Source organism: Oncorhynchus masou, chromosome 33 (assembly GCF_036934945.1).
Source record: "Oncorhynchus masou masou isolate Uvic2021 chromosome 33, UVic_Omas_1.1, whole genome shotgun sequence".
NCBI classification, from domain to species: domain Eukaryota; kingdom Metazoa; phylum Chordata; class Actinopteri; order Salmoniformes; family Salmonidae; genus Oncorhynchus; species Oncorhynchus masou.
This window is the reverse complement of record NC_088244.1, coordinates 39,361,033-39,383,754: the sequence shown is the minus strand read 5'-3', so window position 1 is coordinate 39,383,754 and position 22,722 is coordinate 39,361,033. Positions and strand designations below refer to the sequence as shown.

Below are 22,722 nucleotides of genomic sequence, written 5' to 3'. Positions count from 1 at the left end.
TTTGAAAGGGGCATGCTTATTTAAGATGGTGAGGAAATTACTTTTAAAGAACAACCAGGCATCCTCTACTGACGGGATGAGGTTAATATCCTTCCAGGATACCCGGACCAGGTCGATTAGAAAGGCCTGCTCGCAGAAGTGTTTTAGGGAGCGTTTGACAGTGATGAGGAGGGGTTGTTTGACCTCGGACCCATAACGGATGCAGGTAATGAGTCAGTGATCACTGAGATCCTGATTGAAAACAGCAGTATTTGGAGGGCAAGTTGGTCAGGATAATATCTATGATGGTGTCAATGTTTACAGATTTAGGGTTGTACCTGGTGGGGTCCTTGATAATTTTGTGAGATTGAGGGCAGCTAGCTTAGATAGTAGGAAGGCCGGGGTGTTAAGCATATCCCAGTTTAGGTCACCTAACAGAACAAACTCTGAAGATAGACGTGGTGCAATCAATTCACATATGTTCTCCAGGGCACAGCTGGGAAATGAGGAGGGTCTATAACATGTGGCAACAGTGAGAGACTTATTTCTGGAGAGATTCATTTTTAAAGTTAGAAGCTCGAACCGTTTGGGTATAGACCTGGAAAGTATGACAGAACTTTGCGGCTATCTCCGCAGTAGATTCCCACTTTGGCAATTCTATCTTGATGGAAAATGCTGTAGTTGGAGATATCTCAGAATATTTGGTGGCCTTCCTATGCCAGGATTCAGACATGGCAAGGACGTCAGGGTTGGCGGAGTGTGCTAAAGCAGTGAGTAAAACTAGCTTGGGGAGGAGGTTTCTGATGTTAACATGCACGAAACCAAGCTTTTAACGTTACAGAAGTCAACAAATGAGAGCGCCTGGGGACACACAGGGACTGGGTTAACCTCTACATCACCCAAGGAACAGAGGAGGAGTAGGATGAGGGTACCAAGGCTATCAAAACTGGTTGTCTAGTGCGTTGGAGACAGAGAATAAAAGGTGCAGATTTCTGGCCGTGGTAGGATAGATTCACAGCATAATGTACAGAGAGGGGTATGGCAGGGTGAGGGTACCGTGGAGATAAACCTAGGCATTGAGTGACGATGAGAGAGGTTGCATCTCTGGAGGCACTAGTTATGCTAGGTGAGGTCACCGCATGTGTGGGAGGTGGGACAAAAGAGGTATCTGAGGCATGTTGATTTGGACTAGGTGCTCTGCAGTAAAATAAAACAATGATAACTACCCTAAACAACCGTATACAAGGCATATATTGACATTAGAGAGAGACATAAAGTGAGGCATAAAGCAATCACAGGTGTTGGTTGGGAGAGCTAGCTAAGACAACAACGGGTAAGCCATCAACAACTAAGACTACAACAACAGGTAAAATGGCGATGAATGGGCAGAAACAGTCAGTAAATTACACACAGGGCCTGAGTTCAAGGCTGGGGCCGACAGATAAACAAAACAAACCAAATAGAATTCCGTGATTAATGAACATTCCAGCAGGCATTAGCTATGTAGCCAAGTGATCATAGGGTCCAGTGAACAGCAATAGATGAAACAGGGGAGCTGCCCTCAACCGGCAAAGGCCGGTTGAGGGCACATCGGATGGAATTACGTTGGCAGACCAGTCGTGATGGATTGACGGGTCCAGGCAATTGGCAAAATAGGTAATGCAGCTGGAGAAATTTCATTTGCGAGTCGGGATATGCGCCTGGCTCGTGGCTAACGGGTGCTAGCTTCGGGACAAGGGCGTTAGCCACTGTAGTCACTTGGTAGCTGCTCAAAATGGTTCCAAATAACTACTGCGGTTACTTGTTGTTTTCAGAAGTAAAATAACCACACCATTTGTAAACATCAATAAAACGTTCAGTTTATTTATTTTTTCTTATTTTTCCTAATGTGATATTGAAATCAGATGCATTCTGTACATAATTAGGTACAGTAGTAGGACATTTCAATTGTTGACTTTTCTGAAGTCATAGACATGGGCTATCACACCAGACATCATACTCAGTATTGTAGGTGGTGGGTACAGCAGAGTTACATTTAGTGCACTTATAGCATTATAAATATAAAGCAGACATAAAATGAAAATAGTGCAATATTACCCCGTCTTAACAGAAGAGGAGTCTTGATAGTCTCAGCTACTGTCTTGTCAATGATAGAAGACTTTGTATTGCATACAGAATTTAGGTATGTCTGGAAAAACTACAGCAAAACAATAGGCATTGATAATTGTGAAAAACATGTGCCTTGGATATCCATCAATTTGACTTATATTATTATTTATATAAATTACCTGCATGAAAAATGTAATATTTGCAAGTGGGATTGATGCTGATTGTTGTGTTTCAGTGGTAGAACTGTGCTTGGTTGGTGTGCATGTTTTGTAGTTCTCAAGTCTCAAGGTTACGTTACAGTAGGTCTAACGACTGACTGTCTGAGGTCGCCATCTAGTGGTCTACAGACATATCCTTAGACTAAGTATAAGCCAGCCTTTACACAATTTCTCAAAATTGTAACATGTTGGGTTAGGGGTCAATCAATGGAGGCAATACTCAAGATGGTTCCAAATAACTACTGTGGTTGCATCTGGAACGGCATCTTATTCCCTATATATTGTACAATATAGGGAAAATGGCAAAAGGGAAAATGGTGCCATTTTGGACAGATTCCACGTTTCATACTAAAAATTGAGAAAATACACAATTTATGTATAAATACATGCTTATGAGGCTTTGAAGACATGATCAGGTAGACCTACAGTACATTTTCCAGATGATTTTCTGTCAACAGTTTATAGATTTTGTGCACCTTGTTATCACTGAGGAAGAACTGAGAATGAATATTAATTATACAATACATGTAAGTGACGTTAGAGTGCATACATAATGTAATTAATTGGCTACGCAAGTCATCAGTTCATTTTCTCTTCAGAATGAGATGTGAAAAGCTCCAGTGACTGACTATGATCCTGTAAAGCCCTTCTACTTGTAAAATAAATATGTGCTTCTACTAAAATAAATATGATTTATCATGCACATACATTCGATTAAATAACTGTGGTAGTAATTCACGTAATTCATATACAGTTTTGTAATGATATAGCAACAATTATCAATTAATGGCATGTGCGTGTTTTTCAATAGTGAGATGCATCCTGCGCTGTGATTTATGGTCTTGTTTGCTTGGGAAAGCTTCAGGTATGTATTACTACAATGCGAAAACATACATGTAGCTCCTGTAATGGTTGGAAGCTCATAAAAATAGTTTTTGATCTACATATTGGCAACATATCATCATTCTCCTTGTCCTCAAGCAGAGCACTATAACTAGTGAACATATCTATTTTATTCAGATACATGAGTTGACATTTGGGCGATGGTATTAAGTTGGATGACATACAGTAACGTGTTACTTCGGGTGTCATGACACAAGCCCAACACTAGAGGTCCCTCGCTCCCAACGAAAGAAAAACAGGAAGTGAAACGGACAAGCTTGGATAACAGTGGAACAGGTGGATAGGTAGATTTACATCATAATTCATGAGAATTGAATTATTGTGGAAGCATAGTCTTTATAGGCTACTCACCATTGAAGTGCTGGGACTTTAACTACACTTTTTTATCAGAACTTAAACTGAACTTGTTATCAGAAGTCGCAATCAACTGCTTATATATGTTGAGTGGAATGTAGTGTTTGAGGAGAGAGCAGGTTGGATCCTGACAGGTTGAACAGTGTGAAGAGAGACACAGTAAAGTCCTGTAATGTGGGCTGTACAGTGATAAGGCATGCAAGAATACATTAAGGAGAAACTGGAATTGTTTTTTCTGAGAGTTTTTCTGTGTGCCCTAAATGTTTTGAACTTACAAATGGTTAATGTATCTCCTCAAGTACTGATGATGTTTTTGGTCATAAAAATAAATAAAAAACAACGTGCGCGATCTGACTCCTCCTATCTGGGTGCCTGTCTGCGATCAGATTGGTGAATTTAATGGCTAAGCTCCTCTGACCTCCTGTTGATACATTCTGTTGAAACATGATAAAGATACACAAGAGCTGTAGATGGCAATGTGCAAGTTTGTACTTTGATGTGCTTTGATTCATGCATACTTTATTCCTCCGTGTCACTATATAAGGCCTACAATACCAGTCTGTTACGGGAACACAATACCAAACAGGCCATGAAAAAAAACAAGCTGTCAAGCAAGAGAACGCAAGCAATAAAGGAAGAGAACAGTTCTGGTCATTACATACGGTACTGACCAGGTGCCTGAACACATCGGAACACGGTGGTGCCTAGTGTGCCCTAATTACAGCAAACAATTTGGTCCAATCTGTAAATCGCGACTCACAGAAAATGGTGGTGGCGGAAGCCATCCAGAAATGGTTTGTAAATATGGGAGATATGTCATTGTCTTTCATTGCCATGTTCCTCAGTACATCTTTAGAAAGCGTAAGAAACCTTAGAGCTTTAAAGAGAGGAGTTGTTGATTGTGGGGGCTACTGTACTCTACCCTACTGTACTATACTCTACCCAACTGTACTGTACGCTACCCTACTGTACTGTACTCTAAGCACATTCATAAATTCCGATTGGACAGTGATTTTAGGAAGAGACCTATGCCACACTATGCAACAGTCTAAGCATTATTAAGCATTAGATTACACTTGTTGTTTCAGAGTGCGAACTGTCTAAGACCAGACCTGAACCAACCCATCTGTGTCTGGAAAGGCCTGCCCTTAGTGGAAACACATGGGCTGGTTCAGTGGGTTTTACATAACTGTTTGGGTGCTATCGCTAAGAGGTTTTGAGTGCTAATAGCGGTGAGGGTTAGGGTGGGGGCGAAGAGTGAGGTTTGGGGATGTAAGGGGCGAGAGGGTTTGGTCTGGGTCAAGCTGGAGGTCTGGTCACTGCTCTGGTTTGTTTTCCTGTTGCGTGCTGTTGCAGTGCGTGGCCCTGAGAAGCATCATGTGGCTGTGGGATCAGTCAGGGGACTCTGGGTGGACTCTCCAGCAGGGGGCAGCGTGGAGATGGGGGTCCATCTTTATCAGGGGGGGGGGGGGGTGTTCTCCTCCTCCTCCTCCTCGTCATGCTCCTCTTACTGCTCCTCAACCTCCTTCTCCTTCTGTCTTTCTCAGATGCAAGCTGCCCTGTCCCCCTGTCGTCCACCTCCTTCTACCTCTCCAGGCTTGAGAGGGGCAGGCCTGTGGAGATGGTGCCTATCCAGACAGGAACGAAGGCTGCTGACGCCTGGTCCCCAAGTGACCCCCAGTGACCTCGGACTTCTGACCCCTTACCTCTGAACCACAGCAGTGGCTGCTTCTTATAGAATAAAACAGAGTAGAGCAGAATAAAGAAAAATGGTACACTCTTTGAAAAAGGGTTCTTCGGCTGTCCCCTTTTTGGTTCCAGGTATAAACCTTTTGGGTTGCAGGTTAGAACCCTTTCTGGTTCCATGTAGAACCCTCTGTGGAAAGGGTTCTACATGGAACCAAAAAGGGTTATTCAAATGGTTCCCCTATGGGGACTGCCGAATAACGTTTTAGGTTCTAGAGAAAAAAATGTTTTTCTAAGAGTGTAGGGAGGGATAGTGACCGCTGAGGTGGTCCTACTTACCTAGGTGTGTGTCTGTGGTAGCTAGGTAGTGATCATTCTATTAACTCTTGAGTCTCTGAGAACTGGAAACACAAAAAGACAAGGATGAATGAGAGAATAGCAAGCAACAGATTGACCACAGATTCAGGGCCAGATTCTGGTGGCATACAAGGTCACATTTTTTTTCTTCCCTCCGCCCTGCACAATTTAAAAAAAGACATGCATGGAACCTATTGGTCATCAAACATCATGCTGAGAGGAGCTCGCCTGTTGGCTGGAGTTAGCAGAGGGCGGAGTGACCACGCTTTGGTCCAATAGGGGGTTGAGGGGGGTGGAACAGGGCAGGTGAGTGGCGCGCCAGTAGATGTCCAGGTACTCTGCCAGGTGTTCACATGCATCCTCCAGCTGGTTCTCATCCAGGATCACATCAAACATCTCCTGAGAGATGAGATACAGTGCATTTTGTAAAGTATTCAGACTGTTCTACTTTTGCCACATTATGTTATGTTACAGCCTTATTCTAAAATTGATTAAATAGTTATTTTACCTCATCAATTCAGACCCTTTACTTAGTACTTTGTTGAAGCACCTTTGGCAGTGATTACAGCCTCAAGTCTTCTTGGGTATGACGCTTGGGCACACCTGTATTTGGGGAGTTTCTCCCATTCTTCTCTGAAGATCCTCTCAGGCTCTGTCATGTTGGATGGGGAGCGTTGCTGCACAGCTATTTTCAGGTCTCTCCAGAGATGTTCAAACAGGTTCAAGTTTGCGCTCTGGCTGGGCCACTCAAGGACATTCAGGGACTTGTCTCGAAGCCACTACTGCATTGTCTTGGCTGTGTGCTTAGGGCGGTTGTCCTGTTGGAAGTGAACCTTCGCCCCAGTCTTTGCTCTCTGGATCAGGTTTTCATCAAGAATCTCTCTGTGAGATTGCCAGATTCTGGCAATCTATACATACTGCTGCACAGAAAATACTAGAGGTACAGTTTGATATGACCCCGTGTATCTATCTTCTTAATGCCCAGCAGGACGTTGTTCTTGATCCTGACAGAGAAAATTTGCTTATGACTATTACATACTTTGCTAAGAAATGTATTCTTCTATTGTGGACCTCTAATACCCCTCCTACATTTAAAATGTGGATTGACCAGATTATTGACTTTCTCCCTCTTGAAAAGCTCACTTATGACCTCCACAAGAGACAGCCCAAGTTTGATAGACTCTGGTCTCCACTACTCAACTATATTTCAAACTGGACAGACTAGGGAAATGCGCAGATACATGTTGTGTAAGGTACTGTAAAACCTAAAAACTAATTATTGGCCCGTCGTCTCAGCGAATGCTAGAAATAGCTGATAAGAACCTTGATAGTGCTGCTGCAAGTGTTATATACGTTTTTTTGTGTGTTTTTATTTTAATTTTGTTTTTGAGTACGTGTGCGTATGTATGTATGTATGTATGTATGTATGTATGTATGTATGTATGTATGTATGTATGTATGTATGTATGTATGTATGTATGTATGTATGTATGTATGTATGTATGTATGTATGTATGGGTATGTGTGTGTATGTATATATGTATATATATATATATGCACCAAGGAAAATAAATAGATAAAGTCAAATAAAAATAAAAACACTTATTTTTCTTAATCTTTAATTTTAATTGTATTTTAATTTTTTCAAATATACTATTATATTTTTTGACTTTTTATTTTTTATTTTTTTAAGCCTGTCACATCTGTGAATGTGGAATGTGTTTTGTTGGTTGATTGAAAAACAAGAAAACTTAATACAACTTTAAATTGAAAAAAAATAATCTCTCTGTACTTTGCTCCATTCATCTTTCCCTAAATTCTGACTTGTCTCCCAGTCCTTGCCGCTGAAAAACATCCCCACAGCTTGATGCTGCCACCACCATGCTTCACCGTAGGGATGGTGCCAGGTTTACTCCAGATGTAACGTTTGGCATTCATGCCAAAGAGTTCAGTCTTGGTTTCATCAGACCAGAGAATCTTGTTTCTCATGGTCTGAGAGTCCTGTAGGTGCCTTTTGTCAATCTCCCAAGCAGGCTGTCATGTGCCTTTTACTGAGGAGTGGATTCCGCCTGGCCACTCTACCATAAAGGCCTGATTGGTGGAGTGCTGCAGAGATGGTTGTCCTCTGTTAGAGTGACCATGGGGTTCTTGGTCACCTCTTTGACCAAGGCCCTTCTCTCCCGATTGCTCAGTTTGGCTGGGCGGCCAGCTTTAGGAAGTGTCTTGGTGGTTCCAAACTTCTTTCATTTAAGAATGATGGAGGCCACTGTGTTCTTGGGGACCTTCAATGCTGCAAAAATGTTTTAGTACCTTTCCCCAGATCTGTGCCTCGACACAATCCTGTCTCGGAGCTCTACGGACAATTCCTTCAACCTAGGTCACTCTACCATGGAAAGGCTTGGTTTTTGCTCTGACATGCACTGTCAACTGTGGGACCTTATATAGACAGGGCTGTGCCTTTCCAAATCATGTCTAATCAATTGAATTTACCAAAGGCGGACTCCAATCAAGTTGTAGAAACATTTCAAGGATGATCAATGGAAACAGGATGCACCTGAGCTCAATTTTAAGTCTCATAGCAAAGGGTCTGAATACTTATGTCAATAAGGTATTTCTGTTTGTTATTTTTTATACGTTTGCAAATATTTCTAAAACCTGTTTTCAGTTTGTCATTATGGGGTATTGTGTGTAGATTGATGAGAAAAAAACTTTATTTAATCCATTTTAGAATAAGGCTGTAACGTAACAATAATGTGGAAAAATAGGTCTGAATACTTTCTGAATGCACTGCAGATGGCAACGTTAAAAACCCAACTCAAATGAACACTTTATCTAAATGGTAAGCCTCAAGGGAATGATGCTAACGCCCCTAACTGGTGAGGGCATGCATTCCATTAGAGTGGAAAGACAGTACCGTACACTTTGTGATTGTTGCACAATGGAAATAAATGTATATGCATTATTTTCATTACATACGGGTGGACACTGTGCTAGTTTGTCTCCTGCCATCATCTGTACGTTGAGGTGTTTACTTTGAGATTTCCCCCGAGATTTGATGAGCCTCTGAAGAACCTGGGAGAGGGGAGAAAAATATTAACTGACTGGCTTACTGGCTGTCTTTACTAGTTGGCAGACTGGCTGTTTAGCTGACTAGCTGGCTGGGTGGCTGACTGGTTGACTGGTTGACTAGCTGACTAGCTGTCTGGCTGGCTGACTAGCTGTCTGGCTGGCTTATTGGCTGACTGTCTGGTTGACTAGGTGGCTAGCTGACTGGTTTGGCGGGCGGGCTGGCTGGCTGGCTGATTGTCTCGCTGGCTCTTTTGCTGACTGACTGACAGTGTGCAGGTGGTGGATCAGTCCTTACCTTTGGAGAGGACACCTTAACATAAACGATGATAGGAGCCAGGGATGTTTTGAGGAGTTGTGTTGGGTGGTTGATGGTGTCTGCATCCAGAACTACGAGCTGTAAGGTCTTAGCCAGCTCAAAAATTCTCTCAATCTCACTCTGGACCTCAGCTACCACCCCAACATACACAGAGAATTACAGTCAGGTGGCACAGACCAACAGAACCACAGAAGGCACAGTAAGTACAGAGAAGAGAGAAGAGAAAGTGTGATGTTGGTCCTGAGGGATATAGTACAACCATCAACACAGCTGTCTAAACGATTTCCCACAGGACTGACTGAGGGCTATTCCAGACGCAAAATGAAGATGAACATTTGAAAGCTCCAGAATTGTAGTAATTAAAGCTGATGAGGGATGCAGAACAAGTCATCTTCCACTCACCTAGACTGGAGCGTGTGTTGGACCTCTCCATGATGGCCTTCTTGTTCAGTACAGACCTTTTGGCTAATGACAGATCAGCAGTCACCCGTGTGATAGAGATTCTGAAAAGATAGATACATTCAGATGGATAGATTCAATTTAATTGGACTATTTAAGAATACAATTCCATCCACACAAGCGGGTACACTGCATTCAAAATCAGCAAGCATTTTCACAAAACAATTTGACAACTTAATCCGTAATGGTTCTGGCTGTACCCACCTCCCATCAAACCTGTGTTTCAGGAAGTCAAACAGGGCCTTCTGCATCATGTCCGTTACCTGGAACACAGAGGGGAGGATGATGATTGGTTAGGAGAGAGCACTGACCCCTGAATGGTCATGGCCAGAGTCACAGAGCTTTTAGAATGGACGTCATGTTACTGTCCTTAATCGGGACATTTTGGTGGTATAACAATATGAGACCGCCTCTGACAATTTAGCTAACATTCAAAATCAAATAGCTAAATGATCCATGCTATGACCATCTTAAAACGATTCCACCCCCCCCCCCCCCACTCCCCCAAGAGCTTAGACTTTCTAAGTTCTCCTAACCTGCTACGAAAAGTCCATTCTGGTAAATTCTGACGTGAACTGTATACCATCTAGTCAAAACGATCGTTCGCCACAACATGCTCCCTGGACAGAAGCTTCCTACATACTAAAAGTCCATATGGAATAGTCTTCCAGAGCATGTTGTTGGTGACATCACAGACACTGGTCTACAGGCCTTCAAATGCTGACACTTCCTGAACACACCACCCTCCCGATCACAACAACACACTTACCACCCCCCCACTGACCGCTGAGCTGCAGTGAACCATATGATTGGACAACTGGATGCTTATTAAGCCATCCACCATACCCCCCCCCCCCCCTCTCTTCAGGAGGACACATTTTTTTGCCACATCTATATACATTTCACATGCATGGTACTTTTCTATACAGCAGTCACATAACAATAATACATTACCATACATCAGCTCTTTAATCCCACCCCTCAGCCACTCTCAGCCCATCCCACCTATCACCATAGACCTCAGCTCTTTAATCCCACCCCTCAGCCACTCTCAGCCCATCCCACATATCACCATAGACCTCAGCTCTTTAATCCCACCCCTCAGCCACTCTCAGCCCATCCCACCTATCACCATAGACCTCAGCTCTTTAATCCCACCGCTCAGCCACTCTCAGCCCATCCCATCCCACCTATCACCATAGACCTCAGCTCTTTAATCCCACCCCTCAGCCCATCCCACCTATCACCATAGACCTCAGCTCTTTAATCCCACCCCTCAGCCACTCTCAGCCCATCGCACCTATCACCATAGACCTCAGCTCTTTAATCCCACCCCTCAGCCACTCTCAGCCCATCCCACCTATCACCATAGACCTCAGCTCTTTAATCCCATCCCTCAGCCACTCTCAGCCCATCCCACCTATCACCATAGACCTCAGCTCTTTAATCCCACCCCTCAGCCACTCTCAGCCCATCCCACCTATCACCATGGACCACCCTTGTTTGGTTTCCATGTGCCATATATTTTTCAATTGTGCTGTGATGTTTTACATGAATTTTGAACCTATCTAATCGAATAGTATCCACAGATTGTGAGCTCAAGATGAAAAAATTTCCTACGAGTATTATTATATTATTGACTGATCGAATATGGATTTCTAAATTACCCGACACTGCTATTTGTAAGGTTAATTTTAAGTGAATGTTGTGATGTTTTCTGTGACCAGAAACAAGCTACATAGGAGCAATACCAACAATATTCACAGCAAAATCTTTTTTTCAATTACAGGAGACGGAGGAAGTATATTATAAATTGTTTTCTTGGTTTTAGAACTTTATTTTTGTGTCCAGCTAGTGGAATTTATTTAAATGTGCATTGCTAACTTCAGTAGCTAGCTAGCTAACGTTACCAGCGTGATTGTGCAGTTTTCTCCGCCAGAATGGTAGAATGGCCAACGCTGCCGAAAATGTTGTGGTCTTTTTGTTGAAGAACCTCTGTCATTCTCTGGGGAACACGGTGCAAATTAAAAATGAGGGTCGACCTCTGCCTGAGATAAGTTTCATGAAGAAGGATGAAAAGGTGAGTGCGTTCAACACCAACTGGTATCAAAAGTATAGCCGGTTAGCAAGGAGCCTTCCTTCAAGCCGCCTGTATTGCTGGCCTTGCCAGCTCTTTGGAAAATCTGAGCCTTGGTCAAAAGGTGGGTACAGTGACCCGAAGAACATAGATTGTTTAGCAGGCAGCATATACATGCCCACATCAGATTCAAGCTACTGGGGAAAAGCTGCATCCATCATGACGAAGGTCTGCGTATTCAAACTGCGCGACACAACGAGAAAGTTAGAAGAAACAGGGATGTTCTCAAGCGGCTTATCAACACCACTGCGTTTTTTGGGCATGCAAGAATTTTCTTTTAGAGGACACTACGAGAGGGACAGTTCCCCCGACAAGGGAAACTACAAAGAGCTCGCAGAGTTAATCCCACGTAACAATGCTTTACTTGCAGACAATATCGAACTTCCGACTGATTTCATAGCTTCCATCGCATCATCCATTTCGCGTGCCCTCAGGTAGGCTTTCCACTTTCCTCCGGGTATTTATTTAGCAAAGATGAAAACACATAATCACTCCGGACAGACACAAACAAATACGAATGATATAAATGTTGCAGCAGCCTAGGCTACACCTAAACATTAGAGATCTGACATGCTGTATGGGATGAAAGCTAGACAATTTTTCAGTCTGATCAACAGTAGGCTACTAACAAGAGCAGATGCATACAGCCTATGTGCCCTGTCCATTTGTTCAGGGTAAACTAATTGGTAACGTTATGTATTTATAGTCCATTTGTGTATCAGGAGAAAATATGAATGTGATCAAATTTGGTTTGTATTCAAACTTTGGCTAGCTAGACTGCCAATACGTTTTCAATCCAAAATGATTAAATGGAATCAATCAATCAACATAATAGTGATGACAGATGTGAGTACATTTTTTACAAGGCCTGCAGTTGCATATACAGTGCCTTGCGAAAGTATTCGGCCCCCTTGAACTTTGCGACCTTTTGCCACATTTCAGGCTTCAAACATAAAGATATAAAACTGTATTTTTTTGTGAAGAATCAACAACAAGTGGGACACAATCATGAAGTGGAACGAAATTTATTGGATATTTCAAACTTTTTTAACAAATCAAAAACTGAAAAATTGGGCGTGCAAAATGATTCAGCCCCCTTAAGTTAATACTTTGTAGCGCCACCTTTTGCTGCGATTACAGCTGTAAGTTGCTTGGGGTATGTCTCTATCAGTTTTGCACATCGAGAGACTGACATTTTTTCCCATTGCTCCTTGCAAAACAGCTCGAGCTCAGTGAGGTTGGATGGAGAGCATTTGTGAACAGCAGTTTTCAGTTCTTTCCACAGATTCTCGATTGGATTCAGGTCTGGACTTTGACTTGGCCATTCTAACACCTGGATATGTTTATTTTTGAACCATTCCATTGTAGATTTTGCTTTATGTTTTGGATCATTGTCTTGTTGGAAGACAAATCTCCGTCCCAGTCTCAGGTCTTTTGCAGACTCCATCAGGTTTTCTTCCAGAATGGTCCTGTATTTGGCTCCATCCATCTTCCCATCAATTTTAACCATCTTCCCTGTCCCTGCTGAAGAAAAGCAGGCCCCAAACCATGATGCTGCCACCACCATGTTTGACAGTGGGGATGGTGTGTTCAGGGTGATGAGCTGTGTTGCTTTTACGCCAAACATAACGTGTTGTATTATTGCCAAAAAGTTCAATTTTGGTTTCATCTGACCAGAGCACCTTCTTCCACATGTTTGGTGTGTCTCCCAGGTGGCTTGTGGCAAACTTTAAATGACACTTTTTATGGATATCTTTAAGAAATGGCTTTCTTCTTGCCACTCTTCCATAAAGGCCAGATTTGTGCAATATACGACTGATTGTTGTCCTATGGACAGAGTCTCCCACCTCAGCTGTAGATCTCTGCAGTTCATCCAGAGTGATCATGGGCCTCTTGGCTGCATCTCTGATCAGTCTTCTCCTTGTATGAGCTGAAAGTTTAGAGGGACGGCCAGGTCTTGGTAGATTTGCAGTGGTCTGATACTCCTTCCATTTCAATATTATCGCTTGCACAGTGCTCCTTGGGATGTTTAAAGCTTGGGACATCTTTTTGTAACCAAATCCGGCTTTAAACTTCTTCACAACAGTATCTCGGACCTGCCTGGGGTGTTCCTTGTTCTTCATGATGCTCTCTGCGCTTTTAACGGACCTCTGAGACTATCACAGTGCAGGTGCATTTATACGGAGACTTGATTACACACAGGTGGATTGTATTTATCATCATTAGTCATTTAGGTCAACATTGGATCATTCAGAGATCCTCACTGAACTTCTGGAGAGAGTTTGCTGCACTGAAAGTAAAGGGGCTGAATAATTTTGCACGCCCAATTTTTCAGTTTTTGATTTGTTAAAAAAGTTTGAAATATCCAATAAATGTTGTTCCACTTCATGATTGTGTCCCACTTGTTGTTGATTCTTCACAAAAAATACAGTTTTATATCTTTCTGTTTGAAACCTGAAATGTGGCAAAAGGTCGCAGAGTTCAAGGGGGCCGAATACTTTCGCAAGGCACTGTAACTGCATGATGCAAACATTCCAGCAAACTGTGATAAGACCAAAGAGTTAATTGTAACTTTTCTATTGAAATTGGTTGTGGTAAGTTCATTTCGTTTTTTTGAGATACTGTATGAATACCAAGTATTGTCTACTTCACCATCCGCTCGTTGAATTGGTAAACTACCGATACGTGATATGGTACACTTGTCATAATTAGGTTTTAGTCCAGAGAGACAAGAAAAGCGATCAAAATCTTCAATGAGACTGTGCAGGGATCTAGATTGCAGACTTAAGAAAAAACTTGAACCATCGGCAAACATCGACTGGGTTTCTAACCCCTTGATGTTCTTGTTGGATCTAGCATTTCGATGGTGATAATAAATAAATACGGAGATGGTCAACTGAATGTCACTTTATATCTGATTTGGCCATTGTTCGCCAACAAACCTCTCTCTCGGCCTCCCCTTCTCCCTCCCACTCTCCCTCTCTGAAATGCTTAGAAAGTCAAGGAACCAACATCTCTATATCCTTTATTAAATAAGGACAGATCTATGTGTGTGGTCTGTTTGTGTAACTTTAGGAAGTAGACAACATGGGTCTGAGTGTTAATGTCTTTTCATCTCACTGAAGACATTGTTAGTCTGACTGTGGCAGTGGAGCTTGGAGAGCGGTAATCTCTTTGGAGGAGCAGACAGAGAAACCTTTGCCTGGCCCAGCCTGTGTGTGAAAACGAGAGAGAAAGAGAGAGACGAGGAGCGGCCTCCTTTAAAAAAATAAAAAGATGCCTTGTGAAATAGGGGATAAAACCAAGAACTCCTACTGCTGCAACTTCCCTGCTGTCTTGGAGAGGGAGAGAGGGAGGAGAGAGGGAGAGAAGGGGAAAGGGAGAGAGAGAAAGGCAGAGAAAGACAAAGAGAGAGAGAATGAGAGAAGACAGAGAGAGACGAAGAGAAAGAGAGAGAAAGACAGAGAGAGGGAGGGATGGAGAAGGAGAGAGAGAAGGCTGACGTATGCCTCCGGAGCATCCCCAAAGCACATCACGAGAGAAATGCATAAATATTTCACAGACACACAAAACAAACGGCTTGGCTCTCAGCCTCCGCAGTCACACGGGAGAGAGAGAGAGAGAGAGAGAGAGAGAGAGAGAGGGGTGGCAGAGAGAGGCAGAGTGAAAATGTTAAAGGAGAGAGAGATTTCATCTAATTATATGCCTTATAGTTGTGCAGACTTGTTTGTTAGGTGCAAGCTAAGTCAAGCTCATTACAGTCAAATGGCATGCAGTATCATCTTATCCCTTATATCCCTACCCATCTATTGTAATCTGTATGGGGCATGTACAGTATAAGACATAGGCTACGTGTTGATTTTCTATGTGATTGTGAGTGGGCAGCACATGATTCATATAGTTACTGTATCATAATGTAGTGTAATTTGATCATAATAAGTTTATGGGGTTGGCCTAATGGACTAATGGGATGGAAGTTTGTGTGTGTGCGTGCATACTTGTGTGTCTCTGTGAGGGTGTGTGTGCATGCGTACTCGTGTGTCTCTATGAGGGTGTGTGTGCGTGCATACTTGTGTGTCTCTGTGAGGGTGTGTGTGCGTACTTGTGTGTCTCTGTGAGGGTGTGTGTGCGTGCGTACTTGTGTGTCTCTGTGAGGGTGTGTGTGCGTGCGTACTTGTGTGTCTCTGTGAGGGTGTGTGTGCGTGCGTACTTGTGTGTCTCTGTGAGGGTGTGCGTGCGTGCATACTTGTGTATCTCTGTGAGGATGTGTGTGCGTGCATACTTGTGTGTCTCTGTGAGGGTGTGTGTGCGTGCGTACTTGCATGTGTGTGTTTCAACCAGCTTCTCACCTCATAGCCTTTCAGGGAGGGCCCCACCAACACCACCGGCCTCATGGAGGGAACAACATCATAGGGTGGTAGATGCTCTGTCTGCACAGGAGACAACACACACTGGGCTTGTAACAACTTATACTTTAAAGACCATGACGGAGCCCTGAGTTTTTCCTGACCAGATCATGTGGTCAGGGAAAACTCTGGGCCCAAGCATAACCTAACCTCATACAACCATCTGGAAGTCTTGCAAGCTTACATTCTGTTTCGCTTAGGGTTGCAAAATTCGGGTAACTTTTAATAAATTCCCTGGTTGTCAGGTCATTCCCTTCTTATTCTGGGAGCCTCCAACCGGGATTTTGGGAAGATCAGGAAATGTATTGAAAATTCCCAAAATGTTGCTACACGGAGCGATAATCAGCCTGGTAATTACGAGGCTAAGCATAACCCCCCTAGTCATTGAGAATAGGATCTACCAAAGTGTAATTAAATAAGAACAAAAGACTGTGGAGTCGAGTATTTTACACATCAAGAAATCAAATCAATCAAATTGTATTTGTCACACGCGCCGATCACAACCTCGTCATGAAATACGTACTTACAAGCCCTTAACCAACAATGCATTTTAAGGAAAATAAGAGTTATTTTCTAAATAAACTAAAGCAACCACGAAAAAAAAGAAGTCACAAAAACAAGTTACACAATAAAAGAACAATAAGGAGGCTACATTCAGGGGGTACCATTTTTATTCCTGGATCTGACACAGAGTAGAATAACCTGCACGACCAACATACCTGCTTTGGCTTCTGTTTGGCTTGTAAAAACAAGAGAAAACAGATTTAGCATTAAAGCAAAGACGCATGTCTGCATGGAGAGCAGATGGTATGGTGTCTGAAAAGAGGATATCCTGTGGCTCCCTTTGATACCCATTCATCCAGTAAAAAACAGCAACACTGTCAGGGTTGGAATCTGAATTTCAGGCATTCTTCCTGAATTGACTTTATTTCACTCGGGATACTGCGCACATGGTCGAGTCTAATGACTAAACAGGCTTTGCGACATAGCGTAGTATAGAATTGTAATGTCCCTCCATGACGGACATTTTTCTTTGCCATCACATGAATCAGGTACGAGAAGGAAGCGTGAGGTCAATCACCTGCAGATGGTGGTGTGGACCTCCAGCTGGACGATGCGTTCGCTGCTTTCCTGCAGGACAGCAACATGGTGCGTGAGAACAAGTTGAGGATTCAAGGACGATACAAGCATGTTATCTTTCCTTGAATCCTCTCCTTGCTTAACATAATATAATAAATACATGCCATTTAGCAGACGCTTTTAGCCAACATCATGCGTGCATACATTTTACCTAAGGGTAGACCCAGGAATTGAACCCACTATCCTAGTGTTGCAAGCACCATGCTCTACCAACTGAGCTGCCAACTGTGCTTCCAACTGTGCATCCAACTGTCATGCAAGGAATTCCTTGCTGACGTTTTGAGGAGGCAGGGAGAGGATAGTAGAAGGACAAGGAATCAAGGAAAGAATACTGAGAAAGAGATTTTGAATGTAGCATGGGGATGTATGAGAGAGGATGAACCCTGACCTCTGTGCCTGTTTTTGTTCCTGTTTGATCCGCATGGCCTCCAGTTTCACCGGGCTGGGGATGAAGGTGATGTCCGCCCCCTCCTTCACCAGCCGACCGATCCACCAGTCATTGCTGTATTTCTGCAGACATAGAGACAAAATGGACATCAGTCAAGTCCAAATGAAATTGCTGTCAATGCTGTTCCAACAATATGGCAGTAGTGGTGAATGTGGCTCTATAGTGACAGGGACAGGGATTGTTAGTGATATAGTGACAGGGATTGTTGATGATGATGCAGACGGAGCTTCACTCACCTCTTTTATATGTAGAAAGTCTTTGGTTTCAAAGTTGATAGCAGCACCTTGGACAGGACAGTCCCCATCTAGAGCCCCACAGTAACTCACGTTGGTCTTCACTGCAAATGCTACCGGTTTCGACTGGGGAGGACAGAGAGACACAACATATATGAGGTGTTTATGAAATGATTCTGTTACCTGACAATATTCCATCCTATGGGGATCTCTCCTTGGCTATCTGGACCTGAATAACTGCTTCATTTTTTAAATATTCAACACTTAGTTGCCTGAGAACACGTTCACATTTACGATCAGAGGAATAGTTGAGGCGAAAAGAGAGCTTGAAGAAGGGTCACTCCCCTTAGCTCTCTCCAGCTGCAGTTGGGCCTGAATAAACTCCTATATAAACTCTACTGACTAAAGTTGAACTCTTACCATAACTCAGTTGGGCCTGACGTTTGGCTTCAAGCTAATTCACTAAAAAAACTCCTGACTCTGCTTACTAACTCTACTAATCTTGGCTCTCTGACTAGCGGGTGGAGGAGAGGTTGCCTGCCGTGGCTCTCTGACTAGTGGGTGGATTAGAGGTTGCTTATCTTGGCTCTCTGACTAGCAGGTGGAGGAGAGGTTACCTACCTTGGCTCTCTGACTATTGGGTGGAGGAGAGGTTGCCTACCGTGGCTCTCTGACTAGCGGGTGGAGGAGAGGCTGCTTATCTTGGCTCTCTGACTCGAGGGTGGAGGAGAGGTTGCTTATCTTGGCTCTCTGACTAGCAGGTGGAGGAGAGGTTGCTTATCTTGGCTCTCTGACTAGCGGGTGGAGGAGAGGCTGCTTATCTTGGCTCTCTGACTAGCGGGTGGAGGAGAGGTTGCTTATCTTGGCTCTCTGACTAGCGGGTGGAGGAGAGGTTGCCTACCGTGTCTCTCTGACTAGTGGGTGGATTAGAGGTTGCTTATCTTGGCTCTCTGACTAGTGGGTGGAGGAAAGGTTGCCTACCGTAGCTCTCTGACTAGCGGGTGGAGGAGAGGTTGCTTATCTTGGCTCTCTGACTCGAGGGTGGAGGAGAGGTTGCTTATCTTGGCTCTCTGACTAGCAGGTGGAGGAGAGGTTGCTTATCTTGGGTCTCTGACTAGCAGGTGGAGGAGAGGTTGCCTACCTTGGCTCTCTGACTAGCAGGTGGAAGAGAGTTGCTTATCTTGGCTCTCTGACTAGAGGGTGGAGGAGAGGTTGCTTATCTTGGCTCTCTGACTAGCAGGTGGAGGAGAGGTTGCTTATCTTGGCTCTCTGACTAGCGGGCGGAGGAGAGGTTGCCTACCGTGGCTCTCTGACTAGCGGGTGGAAGAGAGGTTGCTTATCTTGGCTCTCTGACTAGTGGGTGGAGGAGAGGTTGCCTATCTTGGCTCTCTGACTAGCGGGTGGAGGAGAGGCTGCTTATCTTGGCTCTCTGACTAGCAGGTGGAGGAGAGGTTGCTTATCTTGGCTCTCTGACTAGTGGGTGGAGGAAAGGTTGCCTACCGTGGCTCTCTGACTAGCGGGCGGAGGAGAGGTTGCTTATCTTGGCTCTCTGACTTGAGGGTGGAGGAGAGGTTGCTTATCTTGGCTCTCTGACTAGCGGTTGGATGAGAGGTTGCTTATCTTGGCTCTCTGACTAGCGGGTGGAGGAGAGGTTGCTTATCTTGGCTCTCTGACTAGCGGGTGAAGGAGAGGTTGCTTATCTTGGCTCTCTGACTAGCGGGGAGGAATCTTGGCTCTCTGATGCGGGTGAAGGAGAGTTTGCTTATCTTGGCTCTCTGACTAGCGGGTGGAGGAGAGGTTGCTTATCTTGGCTCTCTGACTAGCGGGTGGAGGAGAGGTTGCTTATCTTGGCTCTCTGACTAGCGGGTGGAGGAGAAGTTGCTTACCTTGGCTCTCTCCAGCTGCAGTTGGGCCTGGCGCTCGGCTTCAAGCCGAGACGCCTCGGGGTCGTCCTCCAGGGACACGTCGGAATCCGAGGGTCTACTAGTGTAGGAATCAGCTGAACCCTAGAGAGAGGGAGGGAGAGACAGAGAAAGAGAAACAGAGAGACATAGAAACAGAGAGACAGAGAGAGGAAGAATGAGAGAGTCAGCCTACAGGAAGGGGAGAAACATAACACCACACAGGAGCCCATTTCATGTAAACTTACTTCGACTGTATTGCTGATAATGTTTCTATCAATCAAATCCAAGCTCTCAGTGTCACCCATTACTTCAGATCAGATGGCTTTATGTGGACTCCCTGCTCCAGTACCTGAGATGAGCACGTACTGTCCCTTTACCTGCTGCATGTACCTGTCTGGCCTGGCCCTGCACCCATGTGACCTGCCTAGCTGGGACTGGCAGTTCCAGTTCCTCTTCAGTTCCTGCTTTCCAAAGCAGTCCTCTCTGGGGAGCATGTATGTGAGGCAAGCACTGCAACAACATGCAGTACATATGGTAGCGTTCCAATGTTTATTTACTAAAGTGAATGAAGGGAAACCTTGTATTATATACAGTACGTCTACCGTCGATTGTGCTGCAATAGAATGCTGCAACCACATTCAGCCACACGATTCTGAACATGCGTGTATCTTCTAATCGAAACAGTATTATCAAGTGTTATCAATTATCATATCGCTCACCATCAGTAAGTCACCACACAATCACAGCCATAACTTTGGAGACATGAACAGCATAGCCAAGATAGGTATCAAGTTATTAAAATATCTCAACACTTTCGGAAAGAAACCTGGTTAAAGGAAGAGCAGTCCAAGACACTAATTGCCTCGTCGTATCAGCTCACTGTCAGACAAACCTGTCAAAGGAAAAAATTCATCTCCCCCTCCTCGGTTAGTCCTAAACCCAACACGCTGTTCACTCACCGTCACCACTTTCCAATCCCTGTCTCCTTTCAGTCTCAGCTGGCCCACACACACCAGAGGAAGACTGACTCCTCACATGCCAGGCTGATACACATAAAACACCCACACACACCACTTCCAAAGCAGCTCCAAATATAGCTCAATAACAACGGCACAGCAGCAGGCAGCCTTCTCTTTTTTCACCTGTCTCTCTCTCTTTTTTTCTCCCCCTTCCCTCCCTCCCTCCCCCCCCCCCCCCCCCCCCCTCCCTCCCTCCCTCCCTCCACCTCTCCCCCCCTCCCCCCGCCCTCACTCCCTCCCCCTCCCAAGTCATTTCTGCAGGCTCGATCCAGAGCACAGTTTTTCCTCTATTTTTTTTCTTCTTTTTTTAACTTGTCTTTCTCCACCCCCTGCTCCCCTTCTTCCCCTCTCTCTCCCCCATCCCAAAATTTTTGGGGGCTTAATCTTTTTCTCTTTTCACCTGTCTCCTCCCCTCTCTCCCCATCCCCTCGTCCCAAAATCATTTGGGCACCAAGCTGGATTTAGAGATCCAGAGTACACTGTGGATATCTGTGGATATCATTTAAATATCAAAGCGTGCCGAGAGGGGCTGGCGTCCAAAGACACTTCGACCACAGGAAGAAACAAAGCAGAATTAACAAGAAAGGCGCTAGTTCAGTTCGGTGAGTAGTGCGGTGGACGAGACGAATACACAATACACAGGAAAAAGATATGTTGTGTGTAACATATCATCTATGCTAACGCTCTATAACTTGTTAGAAGCATCTATGAGCCTTTATAATGCCTTATAATAATGATTAGTAGTGCTGCGGATGGGAGTGACTAATACAGGAAACGGTTGTATGTGTTTCACACTAGATGCCTTTCTGCATGCAGGTGTAAACCCAGCCGCCATGTTCTTATGCTATCTGGGGGGCCCAACCAATGCCACATTACAACCTATGTGTGGTGACAATTGCTTTGTTTGCACTGTAGCCTGTTCATCTATATGCCCTGCGACTGTGATGCGTAGACCTAAAGGACGAGATAATAAGAAGACACAGAGGCAGAATAAATTCAACCACACTTTTTTTTTTATTATCTCAAAACCGGATAGCAACCTCTGCCCGGTGGAGTCCACAAAGCATATTGCATGTACAGCAACAGACAGTTACATGACCTGCAGCATGGCCAAGCAAGTTAATGTTTCCAACATTTTTGTACCACTAAAATAACTATTGATTTGGGACCACGGAGAGTTACCTCAAGTCACAAAGACAACAGGAGCTGCCTCCACTAATTCCAGCACTGTTTCAACTTCAACGTTTCAACATCATCAAATCACCTCTGCTTCGTCTAATACAGTGACAATTTAGTCCAATCAATGTAAGCTAAATATGATGTGGCTGTCCATGGTTCTGATTTACGTATGTGTGTGTGTGTGTGTGTGTGTGTGTGTGTGTGTGTGTGTGTGTGTGTGTGTGTGTGTGTGTTCGTGCAAGTAGAAAAAAATGTTGACTCACCCTACTTGTAGAGAAACGCCAATGCCATCCTTCTCTCGTTCATGTTGACGAAACGGTCTATCACTGTCATACAGTACACACTTTTAGTTTTTGTTGTCCTTGGCTACCTGGCTAAAATGCTTGCTCGCTAGCCTAACTTCCATTCATGGGCAACGTTAAGCTAGTTAACTTTAGCCTTCTATGTCTGGCTACATATTCAACTTCCATCCTATCAGGACAGGGCACAAAAATGTATGAATTAATGGTTGGATCAGAATCGCCTTTATAATCATTGGCTAGTACGGAGAATTAAGTAAAACCACAAATACAAGTCCCTATCTCCATCCATGGCTAATTTAGGAAAGGGACAATTTTAGCTAGCTGGCTAAGCTAGCCCACTGAGGAAAACAACACAAATCAAGTTTTTCTGTCAATGACGTATACTACCAATGGGATTTCATAGGAGTGACGCCAAATCCAATTGGCTTCCCTTGACAATTTGTTTTGGTGCGCCAGGAGCTCATTGCTGAATGGCCATTGAGCTCAACGCTGAATGGCCAGATG

At 44.1% G+C, this 22,722-nt stretch overlaps 1 protein-coding gene across 1 annotated transcript; it reads right to left on the bottom strand.

The window, feature by feature from the left end:
• Positions 1 to 1,826: 1,826 nt before the first annotated feature.
• cacnb3b (calcium channel, voltage-dependent, beta 3b) lies at positions 1,827 to 22,222 on the bottom strand. Its single transcript, XM_064955994.1, has 15 exons — positions 22,185 to 22,222; positions 20,678 to 20,741; positions 19,701 to 19,820; positions 17,818 to 17,940; positions 17,522 to 17,643; positions 17,075 to 17,124; positions 16,713 to 16,732; positions 15,937 to 16,017; positions 9,655 to 9,713; positions 9,394 to 9,494; positions 8,971 to 9,122; positions 8,583 to 8,678; positions 5,835 to 6,005; positions 5,589 to 5,650; positions 1,827 to 5,294 (listed from the first exon to the last, which is right to left on the bottom strand). The coding sequence occupies exons 1-14, from the start codon at positions 22,220 to 22,222 to the stop codon at positions 5,621 to 5,623; spliced, it is 1,227 nt and encodes a 408-aa protein (XP_064812066.1). The 3' UTR covers positions 1,827 to 5,294; positions 5,589 to 5,620.
• Between the last annotated feature and the right edge of the window lie 500 nt (positions 22,223 to 22,722).